The sequence below is a fragment of the Canis aureus genome, chromosome 11, assembly GCF_053574225.1.
Source record: "Canis aureus isolate CA01 chromosome 11, VMU_Caureus_v.1.0, whole genome shotgun sequence".
Classification (NCBI taxonomy): domain Eukaryota; kingdom Metazoa; phylum Chordata; class Mammalia; order Carnivora; family Canidae; genus Canis; species Canis aureus.
The window spans coordinates 20,018,418-20,038,277 of NC_135621.1; the positions used below are offsets into that span (position 1 = coordinate 20,018,418).

The window sequence follows — 19,860 nt, forward strand, 5'->3', positions numbered from 1 at the left end:
TCGCGCGCGCCGCCCGGACGCCATCTTTACTCCGGGCAGGGGGCGCCGCGCCGGGAGCGAGGCCCTGGCGGCCATATTAGGTGTGGGCAACGTCCTCTAGTCCCCGCCCGGCTTCCGCCGCGCTGCTTCCGGCCGTCCTGGGGGCTGTGCTTCGAGGGACGACGTGGTGGCTGGAGAGGTGGGGCTCTCAGGGCGCGCGGCGGGGACCCCGAGGCCGCAGGAGCCACGGCTTGGGTGAGGGGAGCCGGCCGCTCGGGTCCCGCCAGGCGTCTGTCCGCGTTGAGCGGGAGCGGAGCCGGCGCGGCGGGGACAGGCGGGGCCTCGCGGTTGGCGTCCTCCGCAGCGAGCGGCCCCGCGTGCAGCTGCCGGCCCAGGTCAGCCGCGTCCGTGTGCGGCGCCGCGCGGCCCGCTCCTGCCCCGCTCCTGCCCCGCCCCTGCCCCGCCCCTGCCCCGCTCCTGCCCCCTCCTGCCCGCTCCTGCCCCGCACCTGCCCCGCACCTGCCCCGCAGCTGCCTCTGCCCGTCGGCGGCCCCGCACCTGCTCCCCGCACCTGTCCCCTGCCCTCCTGCACCTACTCCCTCCCCACCTGCATCCCTGCACCTTCCCCTTGCCCTCCCACTTGCTCCCTCCTCCCTCTGCAGCCCTGTACCTGCTCCCCTCACCTGCTCCCCTGCACCTGACCCCCCACTTACTCCCTCCTCCCTCTGGAGCCCCGCAGCTGCCCCCGCCCCTCGGCAGCCCTGCACCTGCCCCCTGCACGTGCCCCGCACCTGCTCCCTGCACCTGCTCCGCTCCTGCCCCGCAGCTGCCCACCCCCCCACCCCCCGCCCGTTGGCAGCCCTGCACCTGCTCCCCGTACCTGCCCCCTGCCCTCCCACACCTACTCCCTCCCCATCTGCATCCCTGCACCTGCCCTCTGCCCCCCCACTTACTTCCTCCTTCTGCACCCATGTACCTGCTCCCCTCACCTGCCCCCCGCACCTGCCCCCCCACTTACTCCCTTCTGCACTTGCTCCCTCCTCTGTCTGCAGCCCTGCACCTGCTCCCCTCAGCTGCCTCCCACACTTGCTCCACACACCTGCCCCCTGCACCTGCTCCCCACCTGCTCCCCACCTGCCTGCTCCCTGCGCCTGCCCTCCCTCCCTGCACATGGGCTCCAGCGGAGAGCACCCAGTCCTGCGGGGCGACAGGCACCGGCCATCCACACCTTGCAGCTCGCCACCAGCTGTTTGCATCTTCCTGCAGGGGAGCGTCCTGCGGGAGGCCGCACAGGGTGGGCGCTGGGGGACGGGCCTGGTCTTGGCGGACCTGGGGCAGCCGTTCCAACAACTTGCTGCGTGTGTGCTTCCTGTTTCTTTCTACGCTCCCCCCCCTCACAGCAGCATGGGGAGCAGAGAACAGTACGTGAACGTCTGTGGCTTCCTTGGCTTTACTGGGAGTTAAAGCATTAACGTGTTTTTAAGGACCGCGTAGCTGGTGCGGTGAGGTCCAGGCGCACTCGCCTGGGTTTCTTCCCTCTGTAGCTTGTGATGCACGTGCTGCGCAGGGAACGGCCAGGCAGCAGGCGGGCCTGCCCCCAGCCCGGCGCCCGGCAGGACGGTGGGCCACGTCTCTCCTTCACACTGGCTCCGTGCTGACCGAGGCCTCCTCCGGGGCGGGGGGACCGGGGGTCTCAGCCTCACAGACCTCACGCTTTAGAAAGAGGGACACAAAGCATTGACACCCCCTTCCGTCCCTGGGTCTTGGTCTGGGAAAAGAGTGTGTGCTCTTTGGTAACTGGTCTTGAAGCCCCTGTCCTGCTACTCCCCCCCCCCACCCTGCCGGCCACAGGGAGGGCTGACTCAGTTGTGCAAATACGGCCTTCTTCCTGGAAAGATCGGTGCCCAGCTCAGGGCATGGGGTAGCCTCCTGAGATGCGGGAGGTGCCCAAGCCTGATTTCTCTCAACTTTCTCCATGCGTTCAAATTATAGACGTTAGAGCAGTGGTTTAGAGAGTTCCCATGCGCCCCTCACCCGGATGCCCGGTGTTGACTCGGGGAGCTTGTGACCCGGGCATCTGTGTTTTCACTTTCTCCAGGGCCCACGGGCGCTGCTGCCGATGAGCGTGGCAGGCGGGTGAGGCGGGAGAGCCATGGCTGGGAAGAGGCCGTTGGGCGCGGGCCGGCAGCGCCGGCTGCTGGGGCTGCTGGTGGCTGTCGCCGCCATCCACCTCATCACCTGCCCCTACGCCAAAGTGGAGGAGAGCTTCAACCTGCAGGCCATGCACGACCTGCTTTACTACCGGCTGGACACGGACAAGGTGAGCGCCTGCGTGCAAGAGCGCGCATGCAAGATCCCCACGGGCATGCGCTGACCTCCCCTTCCCCTGCAGTACGACCATCTTGAGTTTCCCGGAGTGGTCCCCAGGACCTTCCTCGGCCCCCTGGCCGTGGCGGCGCTCTCCAGCCCTGTGGTCTACGTGCTGTCCCTGCTGGAAGCGCCCAAGTTTTACTCTCAACTAGTAGGTAAGGGGGTCTTGCGATGAGGATGAGGGAGGCACCGAGTGGGATCAGGGGACTTCCGTGAGCCAGGTGGACGCTCCCCCCCTCGGGAGTGTCCTTCTGTCGGATGCCTGGCCGTCCTTGGCCACTCAGCCTGGTCGTCCGGAGCAGGTGTCTTGGTCTGACCCCCGCCTTTTCTGGGGCATAACATGGGACAACGAGCTGAGCGCGTCTTGCTTCTGCTCTCGAGAGGGTGAAGTGGGGGCTCCGGGGCCCCTCCCCAGGTGGGAGAGCGGGAGAGGCAGCAGGTGTGGCGTCACCTGTGGGGCTGCGCACCCCGCAGAGAGCTGCCTGTTTCCCTGGAAGCCACTGTCCCCGTGGAACCAGTGGTCTGCGTCGGAGGCCTCCCTTCCCCCACCCAGAGGTCACCAATGGTTGCACCTTGTGCGAATCCTGCTGGATCTTTCTATGTGCACATGTGGATACCTCTTAAAACCAAATTTAGGACGTCCCGTATATATCACCGTGCAACTTCCTTGTTGAGCCAGCAACCACCGTGTTTCCATGTCTGCACCCACGAGACCTAGATTTCCTGGCTACTCCAACTGTCCACCCGTGTGTGGAGATCCCCCACTGCCCAGGTGGCTACATAGGGCAGGAGCTCCGGGGCCGTGTGGGGCGTCAGGCCTCCGTCCCCGTGGCCCTGGGGTGTCACATGCACGTGGCGCAGGCTGCGGTGAGATGCTGAGCCGGTCACACAGACCTGTGGACACTGCCTGCCCTGCCCGTGGCCCCCCGGGGCCCGCAGTCAGTGAGGCTTTAGGGTCAGGGTGCTGAGGCCCAGGCTGTCCGTTCCCTGCGCCCAGTCCATGTTCTGTAGCAGAGAGCACTCCCCTCATCCGAGGCTGTTTCGCTGCCACCTGGGCACTGACTCCCCGTCGCCAGTGGCCTTTCAGGACCCCCTGTGCCCAGCTCTTCACCGCCAGCCATGCACATCGCCACGTTTGTTTAGTCAGGGCTGTCCTTGGTCTCGGCGTGATCTTCGGACTCTGGACTTTACAAAAAGAAGTGAGGCGGCAGTTTGGGGCCACAGTGGCCACCATGTTCTGCTGGGTGACGGCCACGCAGTTCCACTTCATGTTCTACTGCACGCGGACGCTCCCCAACGTGCTGGCCCTGCCCGTGGGTAGGTAGCTGCTGAGCCACGCTGGTGAAGGGGCGACCGTCGGGGGGGCATCTGCCTGACGAGAGCTGCTTCCCACCGGGCGGGGAAGGCCGAGGATGGGCTGGCCTGTGGCGAGGACCAGGGCATCCCTCTGTTGCCGCGCTGAGGTGCCTTCCCAGCTCTCGGCCGGGGCCTGGGTCGCCTGGGAGGGTTTTCTGGCCGGCGGGTGGTCCCGGGCGCCCCGAGGAGTATGGGAGGCGGTGGATGGTGTGGGCGTGGGGTCACCGTGCCTGGGGGCCGACCGGGGTCGGGGGGCGTGGGGTGGGGGGGCTGGGGGAGGCGGAGAGGGAGGCCAGGGCACGGGGTGGGCTGGGGCATGTGGGGCACAGCCGCCCATGGCGGGAGTCAGCAGCTGTGTCTCGCAGTCCTGCCGGCCCTGGCGGCCTGGCTGCAGCTGAGGTGGGCCCGCTTCATCCGGCTGTCGGCCTTCGCCATCCTCGTGTTCAGAGCTGAGCTGAGCGTCTTCCTGGGCCTCGCGCTGCTGCTCCTGCTTGGCACCCGGAGGCTGACGGTGGCCAAGGCCCTGCGCTGCGCCCTCCCGGCCGGGGCGCTCTGCCTAGGTGAGTGGGGCTGCAGGGGCGCGTCTGCCCGAAGCTGCGCTTTGTGTGCTGCCAGGAGGAGGGAGAGATGCGGGGAGGGTTGTTTTATTAAATGAAACCGCCTTGATGCTCAGCGGAGTTACAGCTTGAACCGGCTCCTCCTCGGGGCCTCATCCCCAGGCGGGGGTGGGGTGGCAGGTCCCTGCACCAGCTCTGTGGGGGCCCCGCCCTCCTGGGGAGCCCAGGCCCCAGGCGCCAGCTCCTCCTGGTGAAGCAGGTGCCTTGGGGCCACGTTGCGGCCCGTTGACAGGTCCGGGGCCCCCGGGGCTGCTGTTCACCCGGGCAGCGGTGGGGTCTGAGCGGCTGGGGGCTGAGTTCTTTCTGAGGGTCTCCGGTGCCTCCCAGGACTGACGGTGGCCGTGGACTCCTGTTTCTGGCGATACCTCGTGTGGCCAGAGGGAAAGGTGCTTTGGTACAACACGGTCCTGAACAAAAGCTCCAACTGGGGCGTATCCTTCCCGTGTGTAGGCGTCCCCGGCGGCCCCCCGCTCCCCCGCGGCTGGCACCTGCCCCTGGACGCTCCATTCCGCCTCAGCCACCAGATGGTCTTCAGTGACGCCGCAGCGGCTTGTGGACGCCCTGGGACCAGCTGTCCTCTGGGGGAGGGGGAGGGCTGGGCTGGCCACCTGGCGAGGCTGGGAGTCCCAGGTGCTGTACCCCCCGCCCCCGCGTGACCGTGCTGACTGGTGACTCGCTGGCGTGTGGCCTCCTTAACCGTCCCACCCAAGACTTCTCCGCTGCTGTGGTATTTCTATTCGGCCCTGCCCCGCGGCCTGGGCTGCAGCCTGTTCTTCGTGCCCCTGGGTGCCGTGGACAGGCGGGCGCTGGCGCTGCTGCTCCTGTCTCTGGGCTTTGTGGCCCTGTACTCGCTGCTCCCGCACAAGGAGCTGCGCTTCGTCATCTACACCTTCCCTGTGCTCAACATTGTGGCCGCCCGGGGCTGCGCCTGCCTGTGAGTCCTCCGCTGTTCCTCGGCGGCCACGGCCCACGCCACGGGCCCTCAGGGAAGGCGTTCGGGTGAACAGATGGGTCCAAATGGGCGCCCGGGTAAAGGAGGGCCGCGGGGTCAGGAGGGGCCGCCCTGGGCCCGCCGATGGGTCAGTGTGTGGTTCTTGGGCCCGTGTACACGCAGCTGCCGTGGGACGACACTCACGGGGTCACCTGACCCGGGCCAGAGCAGGGAGCTCAGCGGGACGGGCCGTGTGACAGGTGGAGGGTCAGGGAAGTTCAAGGAGGGTCAGGGGTGGTTGGGGGGGCGTCGGGGAATGTCGGGGGTGTGGCGGGGGGTCGGGGAAGGTCAGAGAGGGTTGGAGTGGTTGGGAGGGACAGGGGTGGTTGGGAAGGACAGGGAAGTGCTCCAGGCCCACCACCACAAGGGGTGTGGGTGTTACCAAGGGCAGGAGATGGCCCAGCCTGGAATGAGGGCCTGACAACAGGGTGCCCGGGAGCCGCGGTGGTGCTGCGGGGCCGTGTCCGGAGTGGGCCGTGGGCTGAGGCGGTGGCTCGCTGTCTGTGCTGGGTGGGAGCTGCCAGGCTTCTGCGGAGGATGGGCAGGAAGCAGCCTGGTCTGGTGGCCTTGAGGTCTCTCCAGGCTCCCAGGGCAGCGGCGGCCCTGCGCCCTCCGCTTCCCGTACAAACCCGGCCGCGCCTGGGCTGGGTCTGCCCTCCAACCTGGACATGAGCGATAACCCGAGATGATTGGAAATGTAATATGAACTTTAAATCAGCATTTGGGTGGAGTTGGACAGAGGAACTTCCCCCACCCTCCCCGATGATCACGTCCCCGTGGCGATCGGGGCCCACGGTGACCGTGAGGGCGGACGGCGGCGTCCGTGTGCCGCAGCCTCCTGTGAGACGCACGGCGCTCTCTCCAGGCTAAACAACTACAGGAAGTCCTGGCTGTATAAAGCAGGCTCCATGCTGGTGATCGGACACCTCGCGGTGAATGCCGCCTACTCGGCCACAGCCCTGTACGTGTCCCACTTCAACTACCCCGGCGGCGTGGCGATGCACAAGCTGCACCAGCTGGTGGCCCCCGGGACAGGTGGGTGCTGGGCGGCTGGGGCCGGGGCGGCTCAGGCGTGGCTCGGGCGCGGCTCGCGGTTCTCAGCAGGTGCACATGGTCGTCCGCAGATGTCGCGCTGCACATCGACGTGGCCGCTGCGCAGACGGGCGTGTCTCGGTTTCTAGAAGTGAATGGTGCCTGGAGGTATGTTGCTGCCCCCTGGGCACTCCTCCCACAGCCATGCGTGGCTCCCCGGGGGCAGCTGGGCTCTGGGAGCCGCGTGGGGCTCACGGTCGACGGCCACGCTCCAACCTTGCAGGTACGACAAGAGGGAAGACGTGCGGCCTGGGTCGGGGCACATGCTGGCCTACACGCACCTCCTCATGGAGGCGGCCCCCGCGCACCTGGCGCTCTACAGGGACACGCACCGTGTCCTGGCCAGCGTCCCAGGCACCACGGGTGTGAGTCTGAACCTCAGCAGGCTGCCCCCCCTCGACGTCAACCTGCAGACAAGGCTGGTGCTCCTGGAGAGACGCCGTGGGCCGTCCTGAGGCCTCAGGGCTCCTCGGTGTCCTGGCAGATGGGACCGCGTGCGGGACGGTGGGACCCAGGGCACAGGCCCCGCTCCTCTGCAGCCCCGACCTCGTGGCTGCCCCCCGCCCAAGGAGCGCACCCCACAGGAGGTCCGTGAGTCCACGGGAGGACTCTGCGGGCGCAGGTGCACCTGGTCCGTCGCACATGGGGCTCCGGGGATCCAGAGGGGCTGCGAATAAATCTGTGTTTCCTTAGTGGAGATCGTGCGACGGGTGATACTGCACAGACTCCCTTCTTGCAGGTCGCGTTTCAAGTGATGACCTTGGCACCTTTACGCTTTGTTGAAGGAGCACACGTTGGTTATTATGTACCGAGCACGTCAAATACCAGCGGGCCCGGGGACAGCACACGGGGAGGGTGTGGCTGCGCATGTGTATCACCCGCACGTACTCAGCTCCCACATGCACGGGCATCACGTGCACTGACACGTGGACACATCACATGTACTACCATCACGCACGTGCTGACACGTACACACACGCGTGCACACCTGGCACTCCCCTAAGGAAAGGCCATGTCTGGGCTGGTGAGAGCTCTGCCTGTGGCCTGGCTGTGGTCCACTGCAGCCGACGAGCAGTGTGTGCATGGACATGGCCCCGGGGGGACCTCCTGCGGCCTCTCCGGGGTGCGTGGATGTTTCCTGCGGAGCCCGGGTGGCCCCTCCTGCCCGCCAGCTGGTGCCTGCGAGCCAGCCCTGCCTCTCCCGTCTGTCTGTCTGCCGTGTTTATTATTTATGCATCATTGGCATTTAGCACCCGTTTGTGATTCCTCAGCGTGCAAACTCGTCGTCGGTCCGGGTGGCGGCTGGCTCACACTTGATTCCCCGGGCACCCTCATGGCTGCTTCCCTGCCTGCCGCCGAGGCTCTCAGGCCTCCCTGTCTGCCCGAAGGTCAGCGGCTGAGGGGCCCTGCTTGCAGGGAGCGGCTGCGGACACCGAGGCCGGGGACATCTGCTCCCAGACCCCTCTGGATGCGCAAGGGGCAGGCATGCCTGCACTCTTGTCTGTCCCACACTCTGGGACACCTGCAGCTCTGGGTCCCCATCTCTGTGGGGTGCGCTGCCCCCCATCCCCTGTCCCCTGAGCGACCAGCCGCCGCGGAGTCCGTGTCTGCCTTGGCTCCGTGGCGTCTCCTCCTCCCTGCGTGGCCCAGGATCTGCCTTCCGCCCGCGTGTGGAGGGTGAGCTGCTTCCAGAAGTGGCAGTTGCTCCCAGAGCATGCTCGGGGCGTCGTTTCCACCACAACCCCTCCAAGTGTTGTGACTTGAGTCACTGCTGCCTGGCTTTTCCCTCCTTCCTGTGAAGATGAGCAGACCTGCGTGGACTGGGTTCCGTCCTCCCTGGGAGCCCGGTGAGCCCCTCGTTGGACCTGAGGCTTCCCCTTCCTGGAGCCACGTGGCTGTTGGCCACCGTGTGCACAGCCTCACGCGTGTTTTCTCATGCTGTGCCCCTGGGAGCGGGGCTGCACGTGGGTGCCATGTGACTCAGTGGTACCCCTCCGGGGCTGCAGGGCCAGCCCTGACCCGGCTGCTCTTATGCCCGAGCGGCGGTGTCTCCGGATGCTTCTTCGTGTCTTCAGGGGAAGGTGAATGTCTAACAGGATCAAGCACCGTCCGGTGTGGTCAGTGGTCTGTCCGCCTTTGGTCTGTTTTCCGTGCACTTGGGGCACTTCCCCTCCACGTTATGAAAACTCTTCAGTTGCTGGGGGTGCTCACCCTTTCTGTCCCAGGCCACAGGTCACTTCCTCCCTTGTCGTCTGTGTTCTGATCACAAAGCACTTTCCCAGGCACTTTTCTGCAGGTTCACGTTCGTGTGTGCGGCTGGGTTCATGGCCTGCGTCCCACCCTTGGGCTCCGCGGCTGGCACCTTCTGGGCTCTTGTTCGCGTTGCTTCTGCACGAAGACTTGGGATCCGCTGGTGTTTGCCTCTGTTCGTGGGAGGGGTGACCCGAGTTTATCCTGCTGCCAGGGCTGGCTGCACACCCAAGCCACCGACGCCGCAGGGATTTGAAGTCACAGACCGAACGTGTGCGGTTCAGGCACTGGCAGATGTGACCAAAGTCGCTGTAAACGTCCGTGCGCAGCCTCTGGGGCCGTGAGGCTCCAGCTCCTTCGTGTGGGTACCGAGCATGACCGCCGGGCCGACGTAGAGTATGGGTGGCTTTGTAGGAAGCGGCCAGGCGCCTCCCTGTGGCCCCCCTGCGCCCCTCCACGACCCCCCTACAGTCCCTCTGCGCTCCAGTGACCATGGGCACAGCCCCTGGCATTGTCCATGTCCTACGTTCTGGCCCTTCCAACAGGTGTGCAGCGGCGTCTCTTGTGTTCACGTGCACCTGCTGGGTGTGCACGATGTGATGCTGACTTGCCATCTGTACGTCACTGCTGTTTGGTGACACCTTTAAAACTGATTTTCAATGGAATTGTTTCCTTATTGTTGAGTTTTAAGGGTTCTCTGTGTATTTTGGACAACGGACCTTTATCAGATGTGTCTTTTACATGTTTCCTCCCCGTCTGTGGTATATCTTGTTCTCTTGACATTATCCTTCTAGACCTGAGAATTTTTATTTTAAAGATTTTATTTATTTACTCATGAGAGACACAAAGGGAGGCAGAGGGAGAAGCAGGCTCCCTGCGGGGAGCCCAATGTGGGACTCGATCCCAGGACCCTGGGATCACGCCCTAGGCTGAGGGCAGATGCTCAACTGCTGGGCCCCCCAGGCGTCCCTAGAGCAGAGAATTTTAATTTTAACAAAATCTAGCCATCAGTTCTCTCTTTGGTGTTGTATCTGAAAAGTCATCTCCACACTACTTTCTAGGAATTTTATAGTTTTGGGATTATTTAGGTTTGTGACTTAATTCATGTGAATATTTATGAAGGGGGTAGGTCTGTGCCTAGGTTCTTTTCTCCCCCTGAGTGGATGTCCACTTGTTCCAGCGCCATTAGGAGAAGGAACTATCTCTGCTTTATTGTGTTGTCTTTGCTCCTTTATCAAAGGTCAGTTAACTGGATTTATGGACGTGTCTATCTAGGCGGTCTCTCTCTATTTTGTCCCATGTATATTCTTTTGCCGAAACCACATTGTCCTGACTAACTGTAGCTTTATAGTGAGTCTTGAAGTCAGGTAATGATGGTCTTCCACCTTTGTTCTTCTTCAGCATTCTGTCGTGGGAGTCTTTTGCTTCTCTATACAAGCTTCAAAATTGATTTGTGTCCACAAAATGACTTGAGATTTGAAGGAAGGAGTGGAGAGAGAGGAAATGCCCTCTAGGCTTAGTTTACTGAGCACTTTGATCATGAATGGGTGTTGGATTTTGTCAGATGGTTTTTCTGCATCCATTATGATCATGTGCTTTTTTCTCTGATGGATTACATTAATGGTTTTCGAATGTTGAAGTAGTTTTGCATACCTGAGATAAATCCCATTGAGTCATGGTGTAGAATTCTGTTCATACATTGCTGGATTTGATTTGCTTTTTTTTTTTTTTTAATATTTCTGCATCTCTGTTCATGAGTGATATTGGTCTGTAGTTTTCTTGTAGTACTTTTGGTTTTGGTATCAGGAAAATGCTGGCTTTGTACATGAAGTATTTCATCTGTTTCTATCTACTGGGAGAGATTGCAGAGAATTGTGTAATTTTCCCTTAAACGTTTGGTAGAATCCACCAGTAAAGTAATCTGGACCTGGTGCTTTCTGTTTGGGAAGATTATTCATTATCGATTCAGTTTCTTTAATAGATACAAGCCTATTCACGTTGTCTGTTTGTTCTTGTGTGACTTTTGGCAGAATGTGTCTTTCAAGAGGTTGGTCCATTCTTCTCTAGGTCATCAAGTTTATTTGCCTGGTTGTTAATAGTATTCTCTTATCCTTTAATGACCGTGGGTCTGTAGTAATGTCTCCTCCTCCATGTCCGTTATTAGTGATTAGTGTCCTTTCTCTTTGTTATCTTAGTTAGCTTTGCTACAGGCTTATCAATTTCATTAATCTTTTCAAAGAACCAGCTTTTGGTTTCATTGATTTTCTCCATTCGTTTCCTGTTTTCGATTTCATGAATTTCTGCTCTGATTCTTATTATTTCTTCTGCTTACTTTGGACATAATTTTCTCTTTTTCTTCTATGTTCCTAGAAGAAAGGGACCTACATTATTTAATTTAGATCTTTCTTCTTTTCTAATATATGCATTCAACACTGTAAATTTCCCTCTAAGCAGTGCTTTCACAGCATCCCACAAATTTTGGTAAGTTGCGTTTTTATTTTCACTTAGTTCTACTTATTTTAAAATTTCTCTTGAGATTTCATTTCTTTGTCCCATGCATTGTTTAGAAGGGTGTTGTTTAGGGGCGCCTGGGTGGCTTAGTCTTTTAAGCATCTGACTCTTGATTTCAACCCAGGAAATGATCTCAGAGTTGTGAGATAGAGCCTATGTTGGGCTCTGCCCTGGGTGTGGAGTCTGCTTTGTATTCTCTCTCTCCCTCTGCCTCTACAGCCTGCCACTCTGCTCACTCATGCTCACTCTTTCTCTCTCAAGGAGAAAAACAAAGTGTGTTGTTTAATCTCCATGTATGTCTGGATATTCCAGCTGTCTGTGTGTTACTTGTTTGTAGTTTAGTTCTACCACGGCCTGATAGCAGATGTAGGACTTCTACTATCTTGTATTTGTTGAGGTGTTTTAACGCCCAGAATGTGGTCCATCTTGGCAAATGTTCACATGAGCTTGAGGAGAATTTGTGTTCTGCTGTTGTCGGATGAAGTGGTCTGCAGACCTTATTTATATCCAGTTGATGGATGGTGTCGTTGAGTTCAGCCATGTCCTTACTGGTTCCTGCCTGCTGGATCCATCCATGTCTCGGGGTTGTTGACTCTCCAGTTATGACAGTGATTCAGCTATTTCTTTGTCATTCTATTATTTTTTGCCCCATATATTTTGATGCTCTGTTGGTAGGTACACACACATTGAGGGTTATTGCATCTTCCTGGAGAATGGATTCCTTCATCATTATATAATCCCCTTCCTCATTCTCTGATAACTTTCCTTCCTTTGAAGTCTGCTGTGTGAAATTAATACAGCTACTTCCTGATTTCTTTTGATTACCGTTAGCATACTTGCCTCCATTTATTTATTTATTTATTTATTTATTTTTATTTATTTATTTATGATAGAGAGAGAGGCAGAGACATAGGCAGAGGGAGAAGCAGGCTCCATGCACCGGGAGCCCGATGTGGGATTCGATCCCGGGTCTCCAGGATCGCACCCTGGGCCAAAGGCAGGCGCCAAACCGCTGCGCCACCCAGGGATCCCCCGCCTCCATTTATTTTTAATCCATATGTGTCTTTATATATTTTTTTAAAGATTTTATTTTATCATGAGAGACACAGAGAGAGAGAGAGAAAGGCAGAGGCACAGGCAGAGGGAGAAGCAGGCTCCATGCAGGGAGCTGGATGCGGGACTTGATCCCCGGTCTCCAGGATCACGCCCTGGGCCAAGGGCAGCGCCAAACCACTGAGCCTCTGGGGTTGCCCTGTGTCTTTATATTTAAAGTGGGTTTCTTGGGGCACCTGGCTGGCTCAGTCAGTAGAGCAGGTGACTCTTGACGTCACGGTTGTGAGTTCGAGGCCCACAGTGGGTGAAGAGATTACTTAAATAAATAAAACTTTAAAGAAAACCTAAAGTGAGTTTCTTGTAGGCAACATATGGTTGGGCCTTGTTTTTATATTGACTCTGTTAGACTGTTAATCAGGCATTTTCTATGATTCCATTTTCTCTCCTCTTTAGCAAATTGGTTATACTTCATTTTTGCTTTTTTTTTCATGGTTGCCCTAGAGTTTAGAATATATGTTTATAGCTAATCCCACTCTATTTTCAAATAACACTGTGCTGCTTCATGGGTAATGTGAGTACCTTATAATAAAATACTTCTAATTCTTCCCTCCTGTCCCTTGTGTCATTGCTGGCATTCATTTCTCATACGTAAGCTACATAAGCGTAAAGGTACGTATCTCATGTGTAAGCATATGTGATTCTACGTTATCATTATTTTGAACAAACTTACTTTAGATTAAGAATGAAATGCTAACTTCCTCCTTTTTCAGTGGTCTTCTTTATTTTACGTAGGTCTGAGTCTCTGACCTACATTACTTTCCTTCTCTCCAATGAACTCCCTTTAACGTTCTTCCAAGCCTGTCTCCTGGCCACGAATTCCCTCAGTGTCTGTCTGAGAACGTCTATTTCTCCTTCATCTTTAAGAACAATTACACCAGGGATGCCCGGGTGGTTCAGTGGTTGAGTGCCTGCCTTCAGATCAGGTCATGATCCCGGGGTCCTGGGATTGAGTCCCGTGAGGGGCTTGGCAGGGAGTCTGCTTCTCCCTCTCCCTCTGCTGCTCCCCTTGCTCCTGTTCTCTCTCTCAAATAAATAAATAAAAATCTTTTTAAAAATCCCAAAAGAATAATTTCACCGTGTATAGAGCTGTAGGTTGGTGGGATTTTTCTCTCCACACCTTAAGTATTTTGGTCCACGTTCCTTGGCTTGCGTGACTTCTGAAAAGTCAGATGTGGTTCTTACCTTCATTTCCTTACAGGGAAGTTCCCCCCTCCCACCTGGCTTCTTCAGGACTTAACATTTATTTATAGAATTCATTAATTGAACATGATATTTAAAGGTATTGGTTGTTTTGTTTTGCTCTGTTTGCTTCCTGGCTCTGTGCTCCGCGTCTGATGCTGAGTTGGGGACATTCTCAGCCATCATTTCGAATACTTCTTCTGTTCCTTTTCTTTCTTTTCCTTCTGATGTTCTCATCCACGTCGGCTACACTCTGTGGCTGTCCCATCATCTTTGGATGTTCTCTTCTGTGTTGTTTGGCTTTTCTCTTTATTTTTCAGTTTTCAAGGATTCTTTCCACATGTCCTCTCGCTCAGACATTCTTTGCTAAGCCATGTCCAGTCTAGTAAGCCCGCAGAGGGCATTCTTCATTTCTGCAGCAGTGTCCTCTCTCTAGCGCTTTGTTGTTGTTCTTTCTCAGGATTTGCATTGCTCCGCTTCCGTTGCCCGTCTGTGCTTGGGCGCCGTCTACTGCGCCTGTGTGAGCGCCGAGCGTACTGACCCTATGTTCTGTGTTCCCGCTCTGATGATTCCAACATCCCTGCCAAGCTTGTTCTGAAACTCGCCTTGTCTCTTCATACTGGGTTAGTTTAGTCGTGTGATTGGCCTTGTGATTTTTTTCTTGATAGTCAGACGTGATGTATGGGCGAGAGGAGCCGCTATCACAGGCCTCGGAACGGTGGCGGCAAGAAGCGCGGAGAGGAAGTCTTTACAGTCCTGTGATCAGACTCCGGCTCCGGGGAGCCTGTGGCTCTGCACTGAGCTTCACGGAGTCTGTCCCCTCTTTCCCCGTCTGCTCAGCGGGGACAGGTCCCCGGAGGGGGCCGGAGTCGGTCAGTGAGGCTCGGCTAACACGTTTCCCTCGAGGGCAGGCTTTGCTGAGCATCGGGTGCTCTGGCACGTTCAGGACGGCTCTGTGCGAGGTGCAGAGGGTTTTCCTGTTCCTGTGGGGACGGCCCGGGTTTGGAGCTAGAGCTCACCGGCTTGTGGGGCCTCACGACCCGACAGCCCAAAGGTTTTAACTCGGAGCCGTCCGCTCTGAGCCTCCAGCGGCCCTGGCGCTCCCCGGAGCCGCGGCCGCTGCTCTTCACACCAGGTCCTCCTGCTCCCTGGAGACCCAGGAGGAGTGGCCAACTCCTCAGTCTGTCCCCCGTGTGCGGAACCACAGACCGAAGTCTGTGGTTAGTTTGCTTCGTCAAGGACCAGTCTCTTAAATCATACAGAACACGAAGCGCGGGGTCACAAGCCCGTTATGACGATGCCATGTGCCCCCCAACTGCCCGCGTGTTCACCTTTGTGAGCTGTGTGTTCGCGTGGCCTCCAGGTCCTGCCCGCGTCCCTCACGCCCCTGGCAGGACGCCCAGAGCGGTCTGTGGGTCACGAGCATCCCTGCGAACGTCTTCCTTTCTCCCTCGGTCTGGAAGGATGGTCTTGCCAGATGTAGGATTCTCGAAGGGCGGTTTTGTTCTTTTCGCCCTTCGGGGATAGTGACCCGGTGGGTCTGGCCGCGGGGACCCTGGGGGGAGGCCACGGCGGCCCCTCAGGAGGACCCTCGCCGCTTCGGGATGCCCACCTCCCGGCCGTTCCCTACAGACGTGGCTCTGCGTGGATCTCCAGTGCGTCTCATTGGGCTGCTTGGATGGTCCCGCTCACGTCCGTCGTCATGGTTGGCAAGTCTTCAGCCATTTTATTTCCCCCTCTCCTGCCTGGCCCCATGCTGTCCTCCTTCTGGGACTCCCATGATGAGCGTGGGGCTTCCTGGCCGCATCCCATGGGCCCTTGGCTCTGGCCCGTCAGCCTCTCCTCCTCCTGTTGCTCAGATTCGGTGATTCCCGCTGTCTGTCTTTGGGTTCGCAGATTCTTTCTGCTGCTCCTGGACTCTGCCTCCGAGTCCCTCGCGTGGACTGTCCACTTCAGTTGTGGTGCTTTCCAGTCCCGTTTACCTTTGCTTTCTTAGGTTTTGTATGTTTTTAGTCCGCTTGTTCCAACCTCCTTTTCCTGCCTTTCGCCACATCCGCCTCTACTTCCTTGAGCGTCTTCGACCGTCATGTTAAAGTCCTCGGCTGGCAGGTCCACCGTCGGGCCTCAGGGATGGCTGCCGTGGGCCGCCTGCCCCCGGCTCCACGCTCGTCAGGGACACTAACCCGCGAGCACAGCAGCTCTGGAACCAGGGTCTGCCCCTTCCCAGGGGCTTGCCGGGTTTTGCTGTTCTTTTATATTTTGATTGCTGCAGGCTGCATCTGTCCACGGACCTCCTTCTGTGGGTCGTCCACCTGGCCCGGGGTCACATCTAGGTCTCCCGCGCGTGCGGGTGTCTGTAACGTCGGCGTCTGTTCCTCCAACTGCCGCACAAATGGCTTCAGAAGCCCGGCGGCCGCCTGCCTGCGTGTGCACCTGCCGGGTCAGGAGGAGCCATCACGTTAGAGCGCAGGCCTCTGGTCCTTGGAGGACGTGGCTCCCACAACTATGCGAGCTGCTCTGGAGGCTGTGGGGGGCTGAGGGGGGTGGGACTGGAGGGCTGGGGGGAGCCAAGGGGGTTGGGGGGAGCTGAGAGGCTGGGGGCTGGAGGGAGCTGGGGCCCTAGGGGGCTGGGGGAGGCGGCTGGGGGGCTGGGAGGCAGCGGCTGCAGTGCTCCAAGCTGAAACTGGCCACAGGGCCACCCTGACTTCCTCGCCTGCGCTGGAAACCACGGGCCTCCCTCCTCCCTCTTCCCTCCTCCTGGTCCTGGCAGTCGCCTGTGCCCGCGCCGTGAGTCCTTGGGGCCCCTCGCGTCGCCAGCTCTGGAGACGGACGTCCAGCTGCATCCTGGGCAGTGACCTGCCCCTGCCCCCTGCGCTGTGTGTGGCCGGAGCACCCCCACCCCATAAGCTGCTCTCTGCTGCTTCCCCGTGCAAGGACACCTCGGGGCCACGCCCTGTACCCACATCCCTTCCTGAAAGACCCCGAAGCCACTTGGGGGGGCGCCCAGCATGAGCCTCTGCCCCAACGGGAGATGATGTGGAGCCAGGGCAAAGATGGGAACTGCATGGCAGGGGCCCAGCTCTGGGTCTGGAGGACACGCAGAGGCGGCGGGGTTCCCATGGGCAGGGGGAGGGGCACGTCAGGTCCCCACAGACGCCGCCCCCATGGGTCTAAGGCTGAGGGGATGGTGTGGGAGGGGCTGGAGGTGGGCGGGGTACAGGTTTCACCGCAGCAGACCCACTGCCTGAGGCCTGGAGGAGCCAGCGCTGTGGAACCAGCACCCCGGCGCCTGGACCTGGGCTCCCCGCCGCGGTTCCAGTTCCTCCAGGAATGCCCAGCCCAGCGCAGGGGTGAGGAAGGTGGGCGAGGAGCTCCAAGGGCATTGCCCCCGAGAAGTTGGGTGACGGGGCACAGGTCATAAACGAAGAGTTCAAAATGTGGTTTAAAAAGCATATACAGGGGCACCTGGGGGGCTCAGTGGTGGAGCGTCAGCCTTGGGCTCAGGGCGTGACCCCGGGGTCCTGGGATCGAGTCCTACATCGGGCTCCCTGCATGGAGCCTGCTTCTCCTTCTGCCTGTGTCTCTGCCTCTCTCTGTGTTTCTCATGAAGAAATAAAATCTTTAAAATAAAAAAATAGATTAAAATTCTATGGAGAATGTGTCATCTACACTGTCTTAGGGCTTCACACAATGTACTTGTTAATTATGAAGGGGAAACAACATGCAGCGAGGGGCCTGGGCAGGTGGGGGCCAGGTGGGCGGTAGGTGAACCGCACTCCGGTGATCTGTACCACCTCACAACACTCCAGAGAATGACCACCTGCCGGCATGTGTGGGGGTTGGGGACATAGAATGTTCCAGACTGGGGCGGGGGGGGGGGCAGGTGAGCTCAGTGCAACACAAGCTGGGGGGCCGCGTGGCAGGACTGGCCCCATGGAGTAAGTGGCAGAAGTGGTTGGGCCGTCCCCTGCATGCTGCTCTGGCCCCGGCCCCCCAGCTCCCCACCCCTCCCCACCGGCAGGCTGGCCCCGGTGCCCGAGAGCGGCCTGCGAGCAGAGGCCCAGGTGAGCCTCGGGGCGGCCTGTGCTGGGCCTGCAACAATCCCGCAGGACTGACACGTGTTCAGATAAAATAACTTCCAAAAACTCGTTTGGATGCTGCCGATTTTATGAAAACCAGCTTATACCCAGGGGTGTCCAGTAGCTGCGGAACTAAAGTAGCTCGAGCGAGGGGTCTACACAAATCCAGGCAACTGGAGGGGAGGTGGGCCTGGGGCCGCGCACACTTCCTGCTCAGGGTCCCTGCTGCAGGCTCGGGGCTGGTGACCTGGTGACCGGCCAGGACCCCCTCTCCCTCTCCCCCCACCCCTGCACGGGACCTGTGACACCACGTGTGTGGACGATGCAGAGGCTTCCGTCCCGTGTGCACACGTGGCTGCCGCCTCAGCCTGTGCCCGGGCATCGGCTGTGTCCAGACGACCAGGCAGGTGACCTCTTGGCTCCCCAGGTTTCCTGTTGATCCCCGCGTGGGGCTTGCTGGCGGGTGCGGAGGAGGGCGCGGGGCCGGTCCCGGCTGTCGCCGGTTGAGCTCGTGGCTGCGGGGACCGGTCTCTGCTGTCCTGCTGAGTCACGTGAAGGCACAGCAGCTCCGGACCCGTTCACTGAAGGAAACCTGCACATCCCCCCATGCACCAGGGCCCCCCGCACCCCGGCCCCCAGGACCCACCTGCACCAGACCCTGCTCCTCAGACGGCGCCTCCCTCCCGTCGTCACAAAGCCCTTTGCACACAGTCTGTCCGGCCTCGGCGGTGGTGGGGACGTCCGGGCTGCGGCCACCGGGTCGCGGGGGCAAGGGGAGCTTTAACTTTGAATAAAGTCCTGGGTTCGGCTGACACGCACGCGCGCTGCAGGGCCACCAGGCTCCTACAGGGCTCCTCCCTACAAGCGACCAAGGAACCAGGCCCAGCTCGCCACCCACTCGGCTCCGCGCACAACAGACCTGCTGGCCTCAGCAGGAGCTGCATCCCTCCCACCCGGAGGCTGCTCTGTCCCCGGGGCCGCCCTGCCGCATGTCACTGGACAGTGTGGCCCAGGACCAACGTGTCCTGCAAACGTGTGTGTCGTGGGCCTGGGCGCTGCCGTCACGGCCCTGGAGCAGCCGCACAGACGGCCGGGTGGCCACGTCTCAGGAAACCTGCATGGACACGGCCGAGACACGGGCTCCGGTGACCAGGGCAGCGTCCGCTTTAACTACCGCTGTGCTAGCAGCGGGCTGCGCCTGGCGGAGGGCCGCTCGGGCACCAGGTGGGGGCAGGCCGCGTCCTGGGTGACTGTGCGCTTGCTCATGCAGGGGGCAGCCGTGCCCAGTGGGTCACCACTCCTGCCCTCGTGCAGCCAGGCCTGGGCCATGCAGTGCACCCCCATCCCCAGCCCCACGGCTGCCAGGGGTGGAGCCCTGCTCTGGCCAAACTGGTGATGCTGGGCTGGGAGGCATCGCGGGGTCAGGGGGTTGGGGTGTATCACAGGGATGGCAGAGGCTGCAGGACCCCGGGGAGGCACCACAGAGCCCTGGGCACAAAGGGGCTGGGGAGGGGCCAGGGCTGGGGGGTACAGGGCTGGGGAGGGACAGGGCTGGGGGGGCACAGGGCTGGGGAGGCACAGGGCTGAGGGGGGACAGGGCTGAGGGGGGACAGGCCTCGGTAGGGAACAGAGCTGGGGGGGTAGACAGGGCTGGGCGAGATAGGGTTGAGGAGTGGACAGGGCAGGGGGCACAGGGCTGGGGAGGGGACAGGGCTGGGCAGGATAAGGTTGAGGAGTGGACAGGGCTGGGGGTGCAGGGCTGGGGGTGACAGGCCAGGCATGGGGACGGGCGGCAGGCTCACCTTGCTATCCTTGCACGGACCCACCCCCAGGGGAGACAGAAGGTCGGAAGGGGGCCAAGCCTCGCCCCAGGTTCCCAGCCGCCCCCCACCCTGGTGACCCCAGCCCCACGGAGGCCCCCGGGGCCCAGAACTCACAGGCCGGCGCGTGCAGCTCCCCTCGTGCAAAGCAGAGGCACACGAGCTCCTTCGGGCACAGCCATGACACCTGCCGTGGACTCACATCGGCAGCTCGGATCCTGGCTGGGGAGGACGAGGAGGACGGACGCACACATCGCTTCACAGATGCTCCTAGAAATTCCCGTGGAGAGCAGGTGGGCAGGACTCGCGAGCACGCCCCGGCCCTGTGGGGAGGCACCTGCGCCGCCCACTGCTCTGCCCGCCGGCACCGGCTGAGGCCGCCCGCTGCCAGAACCGCGTCCTCCCCGCGCCAGCCCTCCCCGCGGGCGCCAGGATGCGAACTCCAGCAGGGAAGGCCGTGCCAGCGGGACCCTCCTATCATCCTCAGAATAAAAAGCCAGTGT

General features: G+C 60.1%; 2 protein-coding genes across 4 annotated transcripts; one reads left to right on the forward strand and one right to left on the reverse strand.

Annotated features, from left to right (window-relative positions):
• The first annotated feature begins 47 nt into the window (after positions 1-47).
• On the forward strand, positions 48-7,102 carry ALG12 (ALG12 alpha-1,6-mannosyltransferase). 3 transcript variants are annotated; one of them, XM_077914043.1, is made up of 10 exons: positions 48-178; positions 2,078-2,299; positions 2,372-2,504; positions 3,493-3,666; positions 4,071-4,265; positions 4,650-4,753; positions 5,033-5,256; positions 6,179-6,348; positions 6,438-6,513; positions 6,629-7,102. In XM_077914043.1, exons 2-10 carry the CDS (start codon positions 2,132-2,134, stop codon positions 6,858-6,860), a joined length of 1,476 nt encoding a protein of 491 aa, XP_077770169.1. In that variant the 5' UTR covers positions 48-178; positions 2,078-2,131; the 3' UTR covers positions 6,861-7,102. The 3 variants fall into 3 exon arrangements, with proteins under 3 accessions (XP_077770169.1, XP_077770170.1, XP_077770171.1); XM_077914044.1 differs by having other exon boundaries at positions 124-234; XM_077914045.1 differs by lacking the exon at positions 48-178 and adding an exon at positions 233-374.
• Positions 7,103-17,607: 10,505 nt separating this feature from the next.
• On the reverse strand, positions 17,608-19,838 carry LOC144323507 (uncharacterized). The gene is made up of 3 exons (XM_077914055.1): positions 19,475-19,838; positions 18,184-18,395; positions 17,608-18,079 (listed from the first exon to the last, which is right to left on the reverse strand). The coding sequence occupies exons 1-3, from the start codon at positions 19,836-19,838 to the stop codon at positions 17,693-17,695; spliced, it is 963 nt and encodes a 320-aa protein (XP_077770181.1). The 3' UTR covers positions 17,608-17,692.
• Between the last annotated feature and the right edge of the window lie 22 nt (positions 19,839-19,860).

Coding starts and splice junctions, on each gene's coding strand:
- ALG12 (XM_077914043.1), top strand. CDS start 2,132: ATGGCTGGGAAGAGGCCGTTGGGCGCGGGCCGGCAGCGCCGGCTGCTG. Junction 2,300..2,371: donor ACCGGCTGGACACGGACAAG/GTGAGCGCCTGC, acceptor CTTCCCCTGCAG/TACGACCATCTTGAGTTTCC. Junction 3,667..4,070: donor CGTGCTGGCCCTGCCCGTGG/GTAGGTAGCTGC, acceptor TGTGTCTCGCAG/TCCTGCCGGCCCTGGCGGCC.
- LOC144323507 (XM_077914055.1), bottom strand. CDS start 19,838: ATGATAGGAGGGTCCCGCTGGCACGGCCTTCCCTGCTGGAGTTCGCAT. Junction 18,396..19,474: donor GGAGCTGCACGCGCCGGCCT/GTGAGTTCTGGG, acceptor GGTCGCTTGTAG/GGAGGAGCCCTGTAGGAGCC. Junction 18,080..18,183: donor AGGAGCAGGGTCTGGTGCAG/GTGGGTCCTGGG, acceptor CACGTGACTCAG/CAGGACAGCAGAGACCGGTC.